The 12,372-nt window shown below is 50.0% G+C and overlaps 1 protein-coding gene across 1 annotated transcript; it reads left to right on the top strand.

Moving 5' to 3' along the window:
* Positions 1–3,806: 3,806 nt before the first annotated feature.
* On the top strand, positions 3,807–11,702 carry LOC125040320 (dual specificity protein phosphatase 10-like). Its single transcript, XM_047634877.1, has 2 exons — positions 3,807–3,963; positions 10,768–11,702. The coding sequence occupies exons 1-2, from the start codon at positions 3,960–3,962 to the stop codon at positions 11,064–11,066; spliced, it is 303 nt and encodes a 100-aa protein (XP_047490833.1). The 5' UTR covers positions 3,807–3,959; the 3' UTR covers positions 11,067–11,702.
* Positions 11,703–12,372: the final 670 nt, after the last annotated feature.

Raw genomic sequence — 12,372 nt, 5'->3', positions numbered from 1 at the left:
CACACACACACACACACACACACACACACACACACACACACACACACACGCACGCACACGCACACACAACATACGCAACACGCATTCCAGAGTTGCGTTCCGCTCCAGTTCGTTTTAAGCGTAATCGGCGCTGGAAGTGACGTCACCATTGGCCCCAGCTGACATGGTGGGCGCCGCGCAGATTAGCTTCATTAAAACACTAAATGGCACCCAATTTGTCACGTGAAATAGGCGGTTCATAGCGTAGAGGGTTGGGGGGAGGGAAGGGTTGGGGGGAGGGAGGAGGTGAGCTTGGAATAGGATATAGAGCGAGATGAAAGAGTCGCCGGATGTCCCGTTCAAATTTCCCGCCGAAATGAAATAAGGGGGAGGGAATTAGCGCGTTCGAGTTCGAGTTTTTTTTTTCTTTTTCTCGCAGGTTTTTATTTCCTGAACAAGTGATCTGAGCCATGTTTGTGGGTTCTTATTTTTTTGTTATTTTTTCCTCATCTCCGGCCGAAGTTTGTGCAAATCTGAATGGGCGTCGGCACCATAACAACTTCCCCCCTCCCCTCCCCCCCCCCCCCTCCCCCCTACTTAAGTGCGCCATTAAGCGGGAGACGCCATGAGTCACTGTGACAACCTCCCCCCCCCTTTCCCTCTCTTCCCCTTCCTCCTCTTTCCCCCTCCCCCCTACCTTTCTCTTTCGCTTTTTCTCTTTGTTTCTACCTTTCATCTTCGTCTCCCCCCTCCCTCCGCTTTCCTCCTTCCCCCCTCTTCGTCTTCATAAACCCCTTATGTCAACCTTTCTCTCCCCCTCCCCCCCTTTCCCCATTTTTTTCTACATTGTCTTTCCTCCCCCCCTCCTCTTCCCCTCCTTTCACTACCTCCTCTGCTTCTCTACATTTCTCCCATACAATGCCTCCCCCCCTCCCCCCCTCTCTTCTCTTTCTCTCCCTCCGTCTCTCTCCCTCCCCCCCGCTTCCTTCCCCCCCTCCCCCCCTTTATCTTCGGGTGAGTCATGGCGGTTCACAATGGCCCTGGATATATAATATTGACACGAGCCATTGGCAGTTGAGTGCAGCCATGGATATGCCCTTAACCCCACGCCGCGGCCTCCTCTCCTCCCTCCCTTTCCCTCTCTTTTCCCCTCGTTTCCCCCTTCCCTTCCTTCATCATCTTTCCCTCTTCTTCTTTTCCCCTCGTTTCCCCCTTCCCTTCCTTCATCATCTTTCCCTCTTTCTCCTTTCTCCTCTTTTCCCCTTTTCCTTCCATCAGCATTTTTCCCTCTTTCTTCCTCCCCCCGTCCTCCTCTCTTCTCCCTTGTACTTTCTCTCCTTTTCATTTTCTCCTCCTCCCTTCCCTCCCCTTCTTCATTTTCCTCCTCTCTCTTCCTATATATTACCCTGTTCTTCACTTATCTTCCTCTCTCTCCCATTCTTTTCTGCCCTGTGCCCGATTTTTTTTTTTTTTTTTTTTTTTTTTTTTTTTTGAGATAGAGAGAGAAGGGGGGGGAGAGTAAATAAATAAAAGAGGAGGAGGAGGAGGAGGAGAGACAAGTGAGGAAAGGAAGCGAAGAGAGAGAGAGAGAGAGAGAGAGAGAGAGAGAGAGAGAGAGAGAGAGAGAAAGAGAGAGAGGGGAGAAAGAGAGAGAGAGGGGGAGAAAGAGAGAGAGAGGGGGAGAAAGAGAGAGAGAGGGGGAGAAAGAGAGAGAGAGGGGGAGAAAGAGAGGGAGAGGGGGAGAAAGAGAGAGAGAGGGGGAGAAAGAGAGAGAGGGGGAGAAAGAGAGAGAGAGGGGGAGAAAGAGAGAGAGAGGGGGAGAAAGAGAGAGAGAGGGGGAGAAAGAGAGAGAGAGGGGGAGAAAGAGAGAGAGAGGGGGAGAAAGAGAGAGAGAGCGAGAGAGAGAGAGAGAGAGAGGAGAGAGAGAGAGAGAGAGAGAGAGAGAGAGAGAGGAGAGAGAGAGAGAGAGAGAGAGAGAGAGAGAGAGAGAGAGAGAGAGAGAGAGAGAGAGAGAGCGATTGTATCACTTCCTTAGTGACAAGTAATTAAGAAAGACGAGCGCGTCGGTCGGTTAACCAGCAGTAACTACCAATAACTGCGCGTGTATTTCATTCACGTTCCATTTGGCTTCTTTTCATTTTTCTCCTTCCTCCCCCTTTTTCACCTTCTCTTTTTTCTCTCTTGTTTGTTCGTTTGTGCATGAGGCGTTTTTGTATTTTTATTTTCCTTCGTGAAAAAGTGAGGGAAAGGGAAGTAAGAGAAGGGAGAGTGAGTGTAAAATGGCGCTGGGCGAGATGGGGGTCATTTGGGACCGACAGAGGAAGGGAGAGCTGTGATTCATGTTAATGGAAGGGGGGATTAAGATATATCGGAAGGGATGGTGCTATTGATTACAAATAAATAAAAGGAGGTGGAGTAATAAAATATATGTGCGGAAAAAAAAGGAAGAATGGCAGTTAGACTTTTATCACCGTGATCCCTCGCGCGATCACGTGTCCGTATGCGTTCGTTTCGTCTCGCTTCGTTTTACAGGCTTTGATATCCGTATAAAAACAACAGCAACTATGAAGAAAATGAACACATTTCCGCAATTTAGGCACACTCACAAAGCCCAATTTTCCCTTCCCTCTTTTAGTACAATAGAACACACATTAGCGAGATTGGGAAACCATTAGCATCTCTGTGATGGACACCTGCCTTCGCCTCAATGCTAATGATGGAAACGAGCCTGATTTAATCTCTTCTGCGCCCACGCCCTCGCCCGCGAATTCTAGAACGTGCTGAAAAAAAGTAGAATAGAATAATAGTATTAAGGACATTTGATAAATAAGGTGAGAGGTGTATGCTAACAAGTTTAGAAGATGGCCCATTTCCTCGAAGATGAATAGATAGATAAATAGATATTCTTCTTCTCTTCGGTCTCTCTCTCTCTCTCTCTCTCTCTCTCTCTCTCTCTCTCTCTCTCTCTCTCTCTCTCTCTCTCTCTCTCTCTCTCTCTCTCTCTCTCTTTCTCTCTTTCTCTCTTTCTCTCTCTCTCTCTCTCTTTCTCTCTCTCTCTCTCTCTCTCTCTCTCTCTCTCTCTCTCTGAAAGTATAAGAGCGAGAAGGAATCAGTCTTTCTTCGGACCCTCTTCATTGAATGGGATCAATAGATGACAAAAGGACTTCAAACCCCTCTTGTAGGGGATCTGAGAGGAAGCTGTTGAGGCGAGTCCGTCCTCGTGATTCTATTGTTGTTTTTAAATGGCTGCCGCCCTCCTCCTCCCTCCCTCTCTATTTTTCTTTTTTTTTTTATATATTCGGTTTTGAATGTCTGCTCTCCATTGTCTGCCCTGAAGAAAGAGAGAGAAAGATTTGAAGGAAGTGAAAGAGGGAAAGACACGAGAGAAGAAAGATTTGAAGGAAGTGAAAGAGGGAAAGACACGAGAGAAGAAAGATTTGGGGGAAAAATCGCACAAAGCCTATCGATTCTCTTTTATCTTTCTCCTTTATTTTTGTTATTATTTCTTGTCTCTTAATCTTCCATGTCTGCGTTCTCTCTCTCTCTCTCTCTCTCTCTCTCTCTCTCTCTCTCTCTCTCTCTCTCTCTCTCTCTCTCTCTCTCTCTCTCTCTCATTCTCTCTCTCTCTCTCTCTCTCTCTCTCTCTCTCTCTCTCTCTCTCTCTCTCTCTCTCTCTCTCTCTCTCTCTCTCTCTCTCTCTCTCTCTCTCTCTCTCTCTCTCTCTCTCTCTCTCTCTCTCGCTCTCGCTCTCTCTCTCTCTCTCTCTCTCTCTCTCTGTCTCTCTCTCTTTTTCTTTCTTTCTTTCCCTCTTTCTCTTTCTCCCCTTCCCCCCCTCTCTCTCCCACAATTTCCCCTTTTCCTCCCCAGTAGAAGACGCAGTGCGTGTGGCCTGCTTGCCTCCGTCCTGCTCGCCTGCTTGTCGGACGTCGCTGTGACTCATTCGCGCCGGGGCGTGAGACCGTTCGTGCGTTCGTTAAAAGATGGGTTCGTTGGGTATTGTTTGAAGTGTTATTTTCGTTCTGCTTGATTTTGTTTTCTATGATCTTCGAGTTCGTTGGGTATTTATTGATTTATTTTATTTTATTGATCATCTACTTTTGGTTTGTTGTTTCCCGTTTTCTTTCAAATAGGACAGAACATATTTTTTTATTATCATTTTCGTATAGAGTACGAACCACAGAACCGAATAACAACAACAAAAAAAAAAACGCGAAAGATGGAAGAAAAAAGTACAAAAAAAAAATGGAGAAGATGAAGGGAAAAGAAAACACACGACAAAGTGGGAAATTCTAGGGAAAAAACGGAAAAAAAGTAAAACAGGAAATGCAAATGAATAAAAAAAGGAAATTCATTTTTCAGAAAGTACACACTAAGGAAGAAAATAGATTAGTATTTAATATAAAATATTTAAAAAACTAATATATATATATATATATATTTTGAACGAACAAATATTTACGCGGGAACGAGATGGCCGCGGCGACGACGGCGACGGAGAAGAAGAAAAAGAAGAAGAAGAAGAAAATGAGGAGGAGAAGGAGGAGGAGAAGGAGGAGGAAAGGAGGAGGAAGAGGAGGAAGAGGAGGAGGAGAAGAAGCAGAAGAAGAAGAAGAAGAAGAAGAAGAAGAAGAAGAAGAAGAAGAAGAAGAAGAAGAAGAAGAAGAAGAAGAAAAAGAAGAAGAAGAAGAAAATGAGGAGGAGAAGGAGGAGGAAAGGAGGAGGAGGAGAAGAAGCAGAAGAAGAAGAAGAAGAAGAAGAAGAAGAAGAAGAAGAAGAAGAAGAAGAAGAAGAAGAAGAAGAAGAAGAAGAAAAAGGAGGAGGAGGAGGAGGAGAAGAAGAAAAAGGAGGAGGAGGAGGAGGAGGCCGCGGGTTGAAGCGTCGTCGACAACCTGGGGAAATGAACGACACGCTCCGCCAGGAAGTCTCCGGGTGACTCATTGGCAGGGAGGAGGGGAGGTGGGGGGGGGGGGAGGGAGGGAGGGAGGGAAATCGGACGCACTATCAGGCCTGTAAGATGATATGCGAGGGAAGGAGGGGAGAAGGAGAGGGGGGGGGGGAAGGGGAGGAGAGAAAGAGAAAGAGAGAGAGAGAGGGAAAGAAGATAACTGATGGAGTTGGAGGCGGGTGAGGTATTACGTCAGGTAATATTTGTTGATGATAAGCCTGTGATATATGGAGAGGGAGCTAATAGAAGAGGAAGGGAGATGACAGGGTGATAGGCAGCGGAAAGGATGAATGACAGGCGAGAGAGGGAGGGAAGGAGAGAGAGAGAGAGAAAGAGAGAGATAGAGAGAGAGAGAGCAAGAGAAAGAGATTGAGAGAGATAGATAGGTAGATAGTCGATTCACAAACAGCTGCTGGCGCGCACGCTCTCTTTAGGTAACATGGAGGGGGGACGGGGGGGGGATGCAAGCCGTGATAACAATTGCTTTATTTGCATTTTGTTTAATTGTTTGTTTTATTGCGAGCGTGTTTGCAAAGAGGGCGATGCTTTGCCGTGGTGCGAGGAGACACGCGCACGGAAAATATTTATTGGTATTCCCTGCCCAGTGTTTATTTGTCGGCGAAAGGAACGAGGAAGAGAGAGAGGGAGAGAGAGAGAGAGAGGGAGGGAGCAAGAGAGAGAGAGAGAGAGGGAGCAAGAGAGAGAGAGAGAGAGGGAGCAAGAGAGAGAGAGAGAGAGAGAGAGAGAGAGAGAGAGAGAGAGAGAGAGAGAGAGAGAGAGAGAGAGAGAGAGAGAGAGAGAGAGGGGGAGGGAGCAAGAGAGAGAGAGGGAGCAAGAGAGAGAGGGAGCAAGAGAGAGAGAGAGAGAGAGAGAGAGAGAGAGAGAGAGAGAGAGAGAGAGAGAGAGAGAGAGAGAGAGAGAGAGAGAGAGAGCAAGAGCAAGAGCAAGAGAGAGAGAGAGAGAGCAAGAGAGAGAGAGAGAGAGATTCAGCATCGTTACATAACAGCCATTGCAGCACCCGAGGGCTCGCCAGGGAACACCCCGGGGCTTGATGGTGATAGCAGGTCCAGAGGGAGTTTGTGAGGGAGGAGGGGGGGGGGGGGCAGTTTGGCGGAGAGGGAGAGGAAGAGAAGGGAGAAGAGGCAGGGAGAGTGAGAGGAGGAGGGGGGGAAAGAGGCTTAGAGAGGGAGAGAAGGAGATAGAGAAAAGAAGGGAGAAGAGGTGGAAAGGAGAGGAAGAGAGGGAGAGGAGGAGGGTGAGGGGTGAATTAGGAGGGAGAGGGGGTAAATGCCACACGTTAAGGGCATGTGAGGGGCATGGGGAGGGAGGGGGAGGGGGGCAGGATGGAGGGGGGGGGAGGACGCTCCGTGGTAGGAAAACCGCGGATATGTAACCGCATTTTCTTTTTTGTGTAAAGGATGTTTGTCGCTGAAGAGGAAAAAAATATTTTTATGTTGATAAAGGTGAAAAAAAAGAAGAAAAAAAAGGTATATTTGTTGGTTAAAGAAAATCCCAAAGTATGAAACAGTAGCAGAAGTCAAGGCCGTTCTTCCTCCTCCTACTCTCTCCCCCTCTCCCCTTCCCCCCTCCCCCTCCCCCTCTCCCCTCGCCATCATTGTCAATTCGGCCAGTTAACCCGTGCGGAAGCGAGGGCGAAAAGGGTGAAAATCTCATTACGCGCCAAGCTCCCGTTCGACCTTACAGGCACATACGACATTATTTATTTTATTTTTTTCTCTCTCTTTCTTTTTTTTTTCTTTTCTTTTTTTCTGCATTCTTTCTCTCTTTCTCTCTCCCACTTGTGCGTATTTGAGTCCCCGGGAGCTGCCTCGTTCATTCATTGCGCCGGACCTGTTGTTGTAATACGCTTTGCGCGCTGCACTTGTCTCCCCTTTCCCGCGAGGACTTCTTTCTCGTTTTTGCTCTCTCGGTTTATTTAATTCCTTTTATTGTCTTTAGGTCTCGCGTTCCCTTTATTGAAGTCTTATACGAGCCATTTATTTAGATATTTTTCTTTTGTTTTCTTTATTTTTCCCCCGCCTAAAAAAATATATTGGTCTCGCGTTCTCTACTGTCGTCGAGGCGGAAGTGACGTCATGGAGGCGCGGGCGGCGGGAAGCGACCGGATGACGCAATGAAGGGTCACTCCATTGGTCATTTCCACGGTCAGCTGACGGGGATAGGCGGAGAGAGGGAGGGAGGAGGGAGGAAGGATAGGTAGATGAGAGAGAATGGTCGAAATGGAATGCGGGGGTTGGGGGGTGGTTTTTTTTTATGGAAAGTAGTTAATTTTTATCGTTTTCGTAGCGATTCTCTCGTATATCTTTTCTTCCTCGTTTATGCTCGTTCCTCCCTTCCTCGCTACTTCCTTTCCTTCCTTACTTCCTTCTTTCCACCCGACCTTCCTCCATCGGAACACGCTACAACTCCCCCCCCCCTCCCCTTCCCCCTCCGTCACCCCCTGCCCAACCATGCCCCCCCCCCCCAGCTTTTTTCGCATCCTAAGAACAAGCCATATTAGGGCGCCCCGATTTATACCAGACCGCGGTCGACAAAAAAAGTCGCAAGTAAAAACGCACAGTTTGAGACAGTAACACCTTGTTAGGTAAGCTTTTTTTTTTCTTTTCTTTTCTTTCTTTCTTTCATTCTTTCTTGTAGAGTCATTTTTCATTTCTCTCGTCTCCTCTCTTCTCTCTCTTCTCTCCCCTTGTCTCTCCCTCTTCTCTTCTCTTAATTTTTCTTCTCTTCTCTCTATCTCTCTATCTATCTATCTTCCGGCCTCTCTCCCTCTCCTCCCTCCCTCCCTCCCTCCCTCCCTCCCTCCCTCCCTCCCTCTCCCAAGTGGCTTATCTCGCGGCCAAATAAGCATCTCCGCCAGTGGCTGACTCCCGATATGGAGATCTGCGGCACGGATTAGGATAAGAAGCATTCCAGAATTTGAATGTGGAATTTAGGGAGAGAGAGAGAGAGAGAGAGAGAGAGAGAGAGAGAGAGAGAGAGAGAGAGAGAGAGAGAGAGAGAGAGGGGGGGGGGGGGGGGGGGGACCGCCTGTCTCACCGCCTTGGTATCTGGAGAGCCTTAGGCGAGTGGGCTTTCCAGGCAGACCCCGGGTGCACGCTGACTGACATCACCCGCTATTTCCTCGCCTCTCTCTCTCTCTCTCTCTCTCTCTCTCTCTCTCTCTCTCTCTCTCTCTCTCTCTCTCTCTCTCTCTCTCTCTCTCTCTCTCTCTCTCTCTCTTCGTCTCCCTCCCCCCTCTCTCTCTCTCTCTCTCTCTCTCTCTCTCTCTCTCTCTCTCTCTCTCTCTCTCTCTCTCTCTCTCTCTCTCTCTCTCTCTCTCTCTCTCTCTCTCGCTCTCTCTCTCTCTCTCTCTCTCTCTCTCGCTCTCTCTCTCTCTCTCTCTCTCTCTCTCTCTCTCTCTCTCTCTCTCTCTCTCTCTCTCTCTCTCTCTCTCTCTCTCCTTTTTATTCTTCTTCTTCGAAACATAACACATATTTCTGTTAATGGAAATATTTCTCTCGTTTCCGTAATTATATTTCATTCTCTTGTCTCTATCTTTCTCACTTTTTTGTTTTGTTTTGTTTCCTCTGTTTTGTCTTGGTTTCCTCGCCTTTTTTCTTATGTCAGTGAACCCCTCCTGGCTTCCCCTTGCGGCCGAGGGGACTGGGAGATGGGAGGAAGGAAGCAACAGGTACGGAGGAGGGGAGAAGGGGAAGAGGGGGAGGAGCGGAGAGGGGAAAAGGGGGGGAGGATGATTCATGAATGGGTGGAGCGTGGAGGGGAACAAGGGGGGGGGGGGAGGAGGGGGAGGGGACGCACAGCTGACAGGATGGAGGGACATGGCAGAGGGGAACAGAAGGAGGAGAAGGAGAAGTCAGGAGGACAGGGATAAGGAGCTAAAGCAGGAAGAGATGGAGAAATAAAAAAGGCGATGAGTTGAGAAAGAGAGAGAGAGAAGGGGGGGGGGGGGAGAAAAGAGGGATAGAAGAGAACGAGAATAATCGAGGGGAAACGCAAGAGGGTCTTTGAAAGGGGGGGGAGGAGGAGGATATGGGAAGAGGGGGGGAGCGCCCTCGGCCATTGATAATCCTTCAGTGACTCTTCCATTCATTGTTTAGTGTTTACGCCATGTGTTAGCCCCGTGGCGAGCGGAGAGGGGGAGGGAGGGGGAGATAAAGGGAGAGAGAGAGAGAGAGAGAGAGAGAGAGAGAGAGAGAGAGAGAGAGAGAGAGAGAGAGAGAGAGAGAGAGAGAGAGAGAGAGAGAGAGAGAGAGAGAGAGAGACTTTCCTGAGAGTTACCTTTTATTCCTTTAAGATATTTACTTATTTATTTATTCATATAACCTATGTCAGTGCCATACAGTCAAAAGGCAGACGTTAACACATCGTGTGGATGACGCAATAAGGGGGCGGGGGGTGGGGGGGGCATGCTGTCATGGCGCGACTCACAGAGGACGTCGGCGGTGATGCGTGAGCCTGTGAGTGAGTGCGTGCGTGCGTGCGTGTATCTTGCGTGAGTCATGAGTGATGACTCAGTGATCCGCTACTGCATCGGTTCGTTCCAGCGTCACTTGTAACGTCGGATTCTCATTCTCTCTCTCTCTCTCTCTCTCTCTCTCTCTCTCTCTCTCTCTCTCTCTCTCTCTCTCTCTCTCTCTCTCTCTCTCTCTCTCTCTCTCTCTCTCTCATCAGAATGACGTAGTTATGCCCTTAAATACGATCCGTTTTCTTCTTTGGCACTTAGAGAAAACGTGAAGCGACACTTCCTGAGGTGAAATTTCGCCGAAACTTAAAAAAAATGGTAAATGCTTTAGGGAATTTAGGGCCCAGGAAACGGAGGATAAAGGGTGTTAAGGGAATAGAGAGGGAGCGTTGAAAGGGAGAGGAAAGGGAAAAGGGAAGAGGAAAAGGGGTGTTAGAAGGTGACTTGATGGATTTCGACCGCGGTTAAGAGTTTTGCCTTCTAAGTGCTGAGTCATCCTTCACTTCTCGTTTTCTGTTCTTATTATTGTTGATTTCGTCTTCCTGCTTCTCGCTTTTTTCGTCGTCTTGTCTTCTTCGGCTTATGATAATTCACAAAGTCTTCACCGGTATTATTGTTGTTATTATTATTATTAAAGTAATCGTCCAGGGCGTCTCTTTTCTTTAAATATTTGTGTATTTTTATTCCGTTTTCTGTATCCCTCCATTTTCCTTTTTGAGAGAGAGAGATTGGGGAGATCAAAGAAATTGAAAGAAGGGGGAAGGGAGGGGGGAAAGAAAAACAAGAAATAAAGAAGGGGAGATAGCGTAAAAGGGGAATGGAAAGGGAGGGTTGGAGGGGTGGAGGAGAAGGGAGGGAGGAGGAAGATAGCGAAGGAAGGAGGGGGAGAGGGGAGAGAGGGAGCAAGGAAGAACCTAGTGATGTGTGTATTTGGGCCTAACAATGGTGGCAGCAGCGATGACTCAGCCGCGAAACAAAAGCCTGGCGAACAATTATGGCTTTGTCCCGTCACAGGGCGCTGCTCCCACCCTCCCCCCTCCTCTCTCTCTCTCTCTCTCTCTCTCTCTCTCTCTCTCTCTCTCTCTCTCTCTCTCTCTCTCTCTCTCTCTCTCTCTCTCTCTCTCTCTCTCTCCTCACACTCAAACGCATAAACATTTGGGATTAGATTTTTGTGACTTCTAACGCTGGAGGGTCGGGCTATTTCTGTCTTGTTTTACTTCCTGTTTGGGTATTATTTTTGTTATTATGTGGTGTATAAATGAATATTATTATTGTTGTTATAATGTGATGCATAGAAAAATATTCTTGTTGTCCACCTCTCTTGCCTGTTGCTAACCCCCCCCCCCCCCCTTCCCCGCAGACGAGGCGCGGCAGTCGGGCGAGCGCGTGCTGGTGCACTGCCAGGCCGGCGTGTCCCGCTCGCCCACCATGGTCATCGCGTACCTCATGAAGCACACGCGCCGCACCATGGTCGACTCGTACAAGTTCGTGAAGGCGCGGCGGCCCATCATCTCGCCCAACCTCAACTTCATGGGCCAGCTGGTGGAGTGGGAGACCGCGCTGCAGGCCAACAAGACGGAGGCCGATTGCACGCCCTGCCACCAGTGCCAGTGGCAGCGGCAGGAGGCCAAGAAGGTTCCCAATGCCTGCCAGGTATGACAGTCCTACTGCCACGCCGCCGCCGCCACCGTCGCGCTGCAGGGGCACAGGGAGCCTCCGTCGCGGGGAGGCTTCTGTGCGGCGCTCACCGAGGACGAGAGTGCGTGCCCGCCCTTCGGCAGGAGAGGCTGCTCGTGCGGCAGCCCCTGGCGGAGGGAGGGGGCGGCGGGGACGGGCGGCGAGAAGCACCCTCTCTCCTTTGCAGAGAGAGACGATAGCGAGCTCGCCGCCTCCCCCGCGCTGCCCGTCGGCGCGGCCCGGCGCGACAGCCCTGCCCCCCGCCCCCCGCCCAAGCCTACAGAGGCACGGGCGGCCGCCGCGGACGCTGCAGGACGCGGCGGAGAGGCTTGGGATCAGCGAGGAGGAGGTGATGCCGTCGGCGGCGGTTGCGGGGCCGCAGTGGTGGGCGAGGACCCGGCTCTCGGGCCAGACAATGTCAAGTGAAATCCTCGAAAAGACGAGAGTGCGCGCCCGCGGCGGACTCGGTCGCGAAGCGCCCGCGCTCTGAACTCAGTGGGTCTTAGTCTGTACGTCATTTATATAATCAAAATCAGGGTCCCGTGTGACGAGTGTTATCGCTTGTGCTAGGTGGAGAGGACGGCGCGGACGTGTCGGGTCGGGGCGGAGGGACCAGGGGCCCGGGCCCCGGGGGAGGGGGCGGGCCCCCCGAGGGGGGGCCGCCCGTCCAGGCCGGGGGTGAGGGGGGACACGAGGAGCAGATCGCACAGTGGTGGTGACCCTCGATACTTCCAGCGCATCGTTGTTTGAGAGAGAGGGAGAGAAAGAGAGAAAAAGAGAGAGAGAAAGAGAGTATGCCCATTGACCAACGACTTTTTAAATAATAACATTAGTTGTTTAAACAAAGTCAAAAAAACTTCTCTTTCTGTCTCAAGAAAAGGGTAAAAAAACTATGGAATATTAGGAAGACCACGAAGGCGGCGCCAGACCGCCCCTTCGTGCGAGGAATCGAACGCGTGCCAAGGAGTGCGACGCAGACCGAGGCCCCAAGACGCTCTCGGTCGCCCGGCGTTGCGGAGGGAGGACAGGAGCGGAAGCCAAAGGAAGGAAACTCTGGGAGGAGGAAGGCGACTGCTGGGGGCGCTGGAGGAGCGTCCCCCTGAGCACAGGCAGCTGTTCCGAACCGACTTGGGCAGTTCTCCGGACGAGGGAAGGACGGGGCAGTTAAGATGATAGTGCAGTATTAGTACAGTAAATGTGTACCTTTGCCTTAACTAGTTGGTTTAACACTAGTGATTCGTTGTTATAAATGCTAGTTTTCCTGTATCCCATGTGTACGTGAGGAGAG

The sequence above is a fragment of the Penaeus chinensis genome, chromosome 3 (assembly GCF_019202785.1).
Source record: "Penaeus chinensis breed Huanghai No. 1 chromosome 3, ASM1920278v2, whole genome shotgun sequence".
Classification (NCBI taxonomy): Eukaryota; Metazoa; Arthropoda; class Malacostraca; order Decapoda; family Penaeidae; genus Penaeus; species Penaeus chinensis.
Note: the sequence above shows the minus strand (reverse complement) of the source record. Positions and strands in the feature narration are given on the sequence as shown.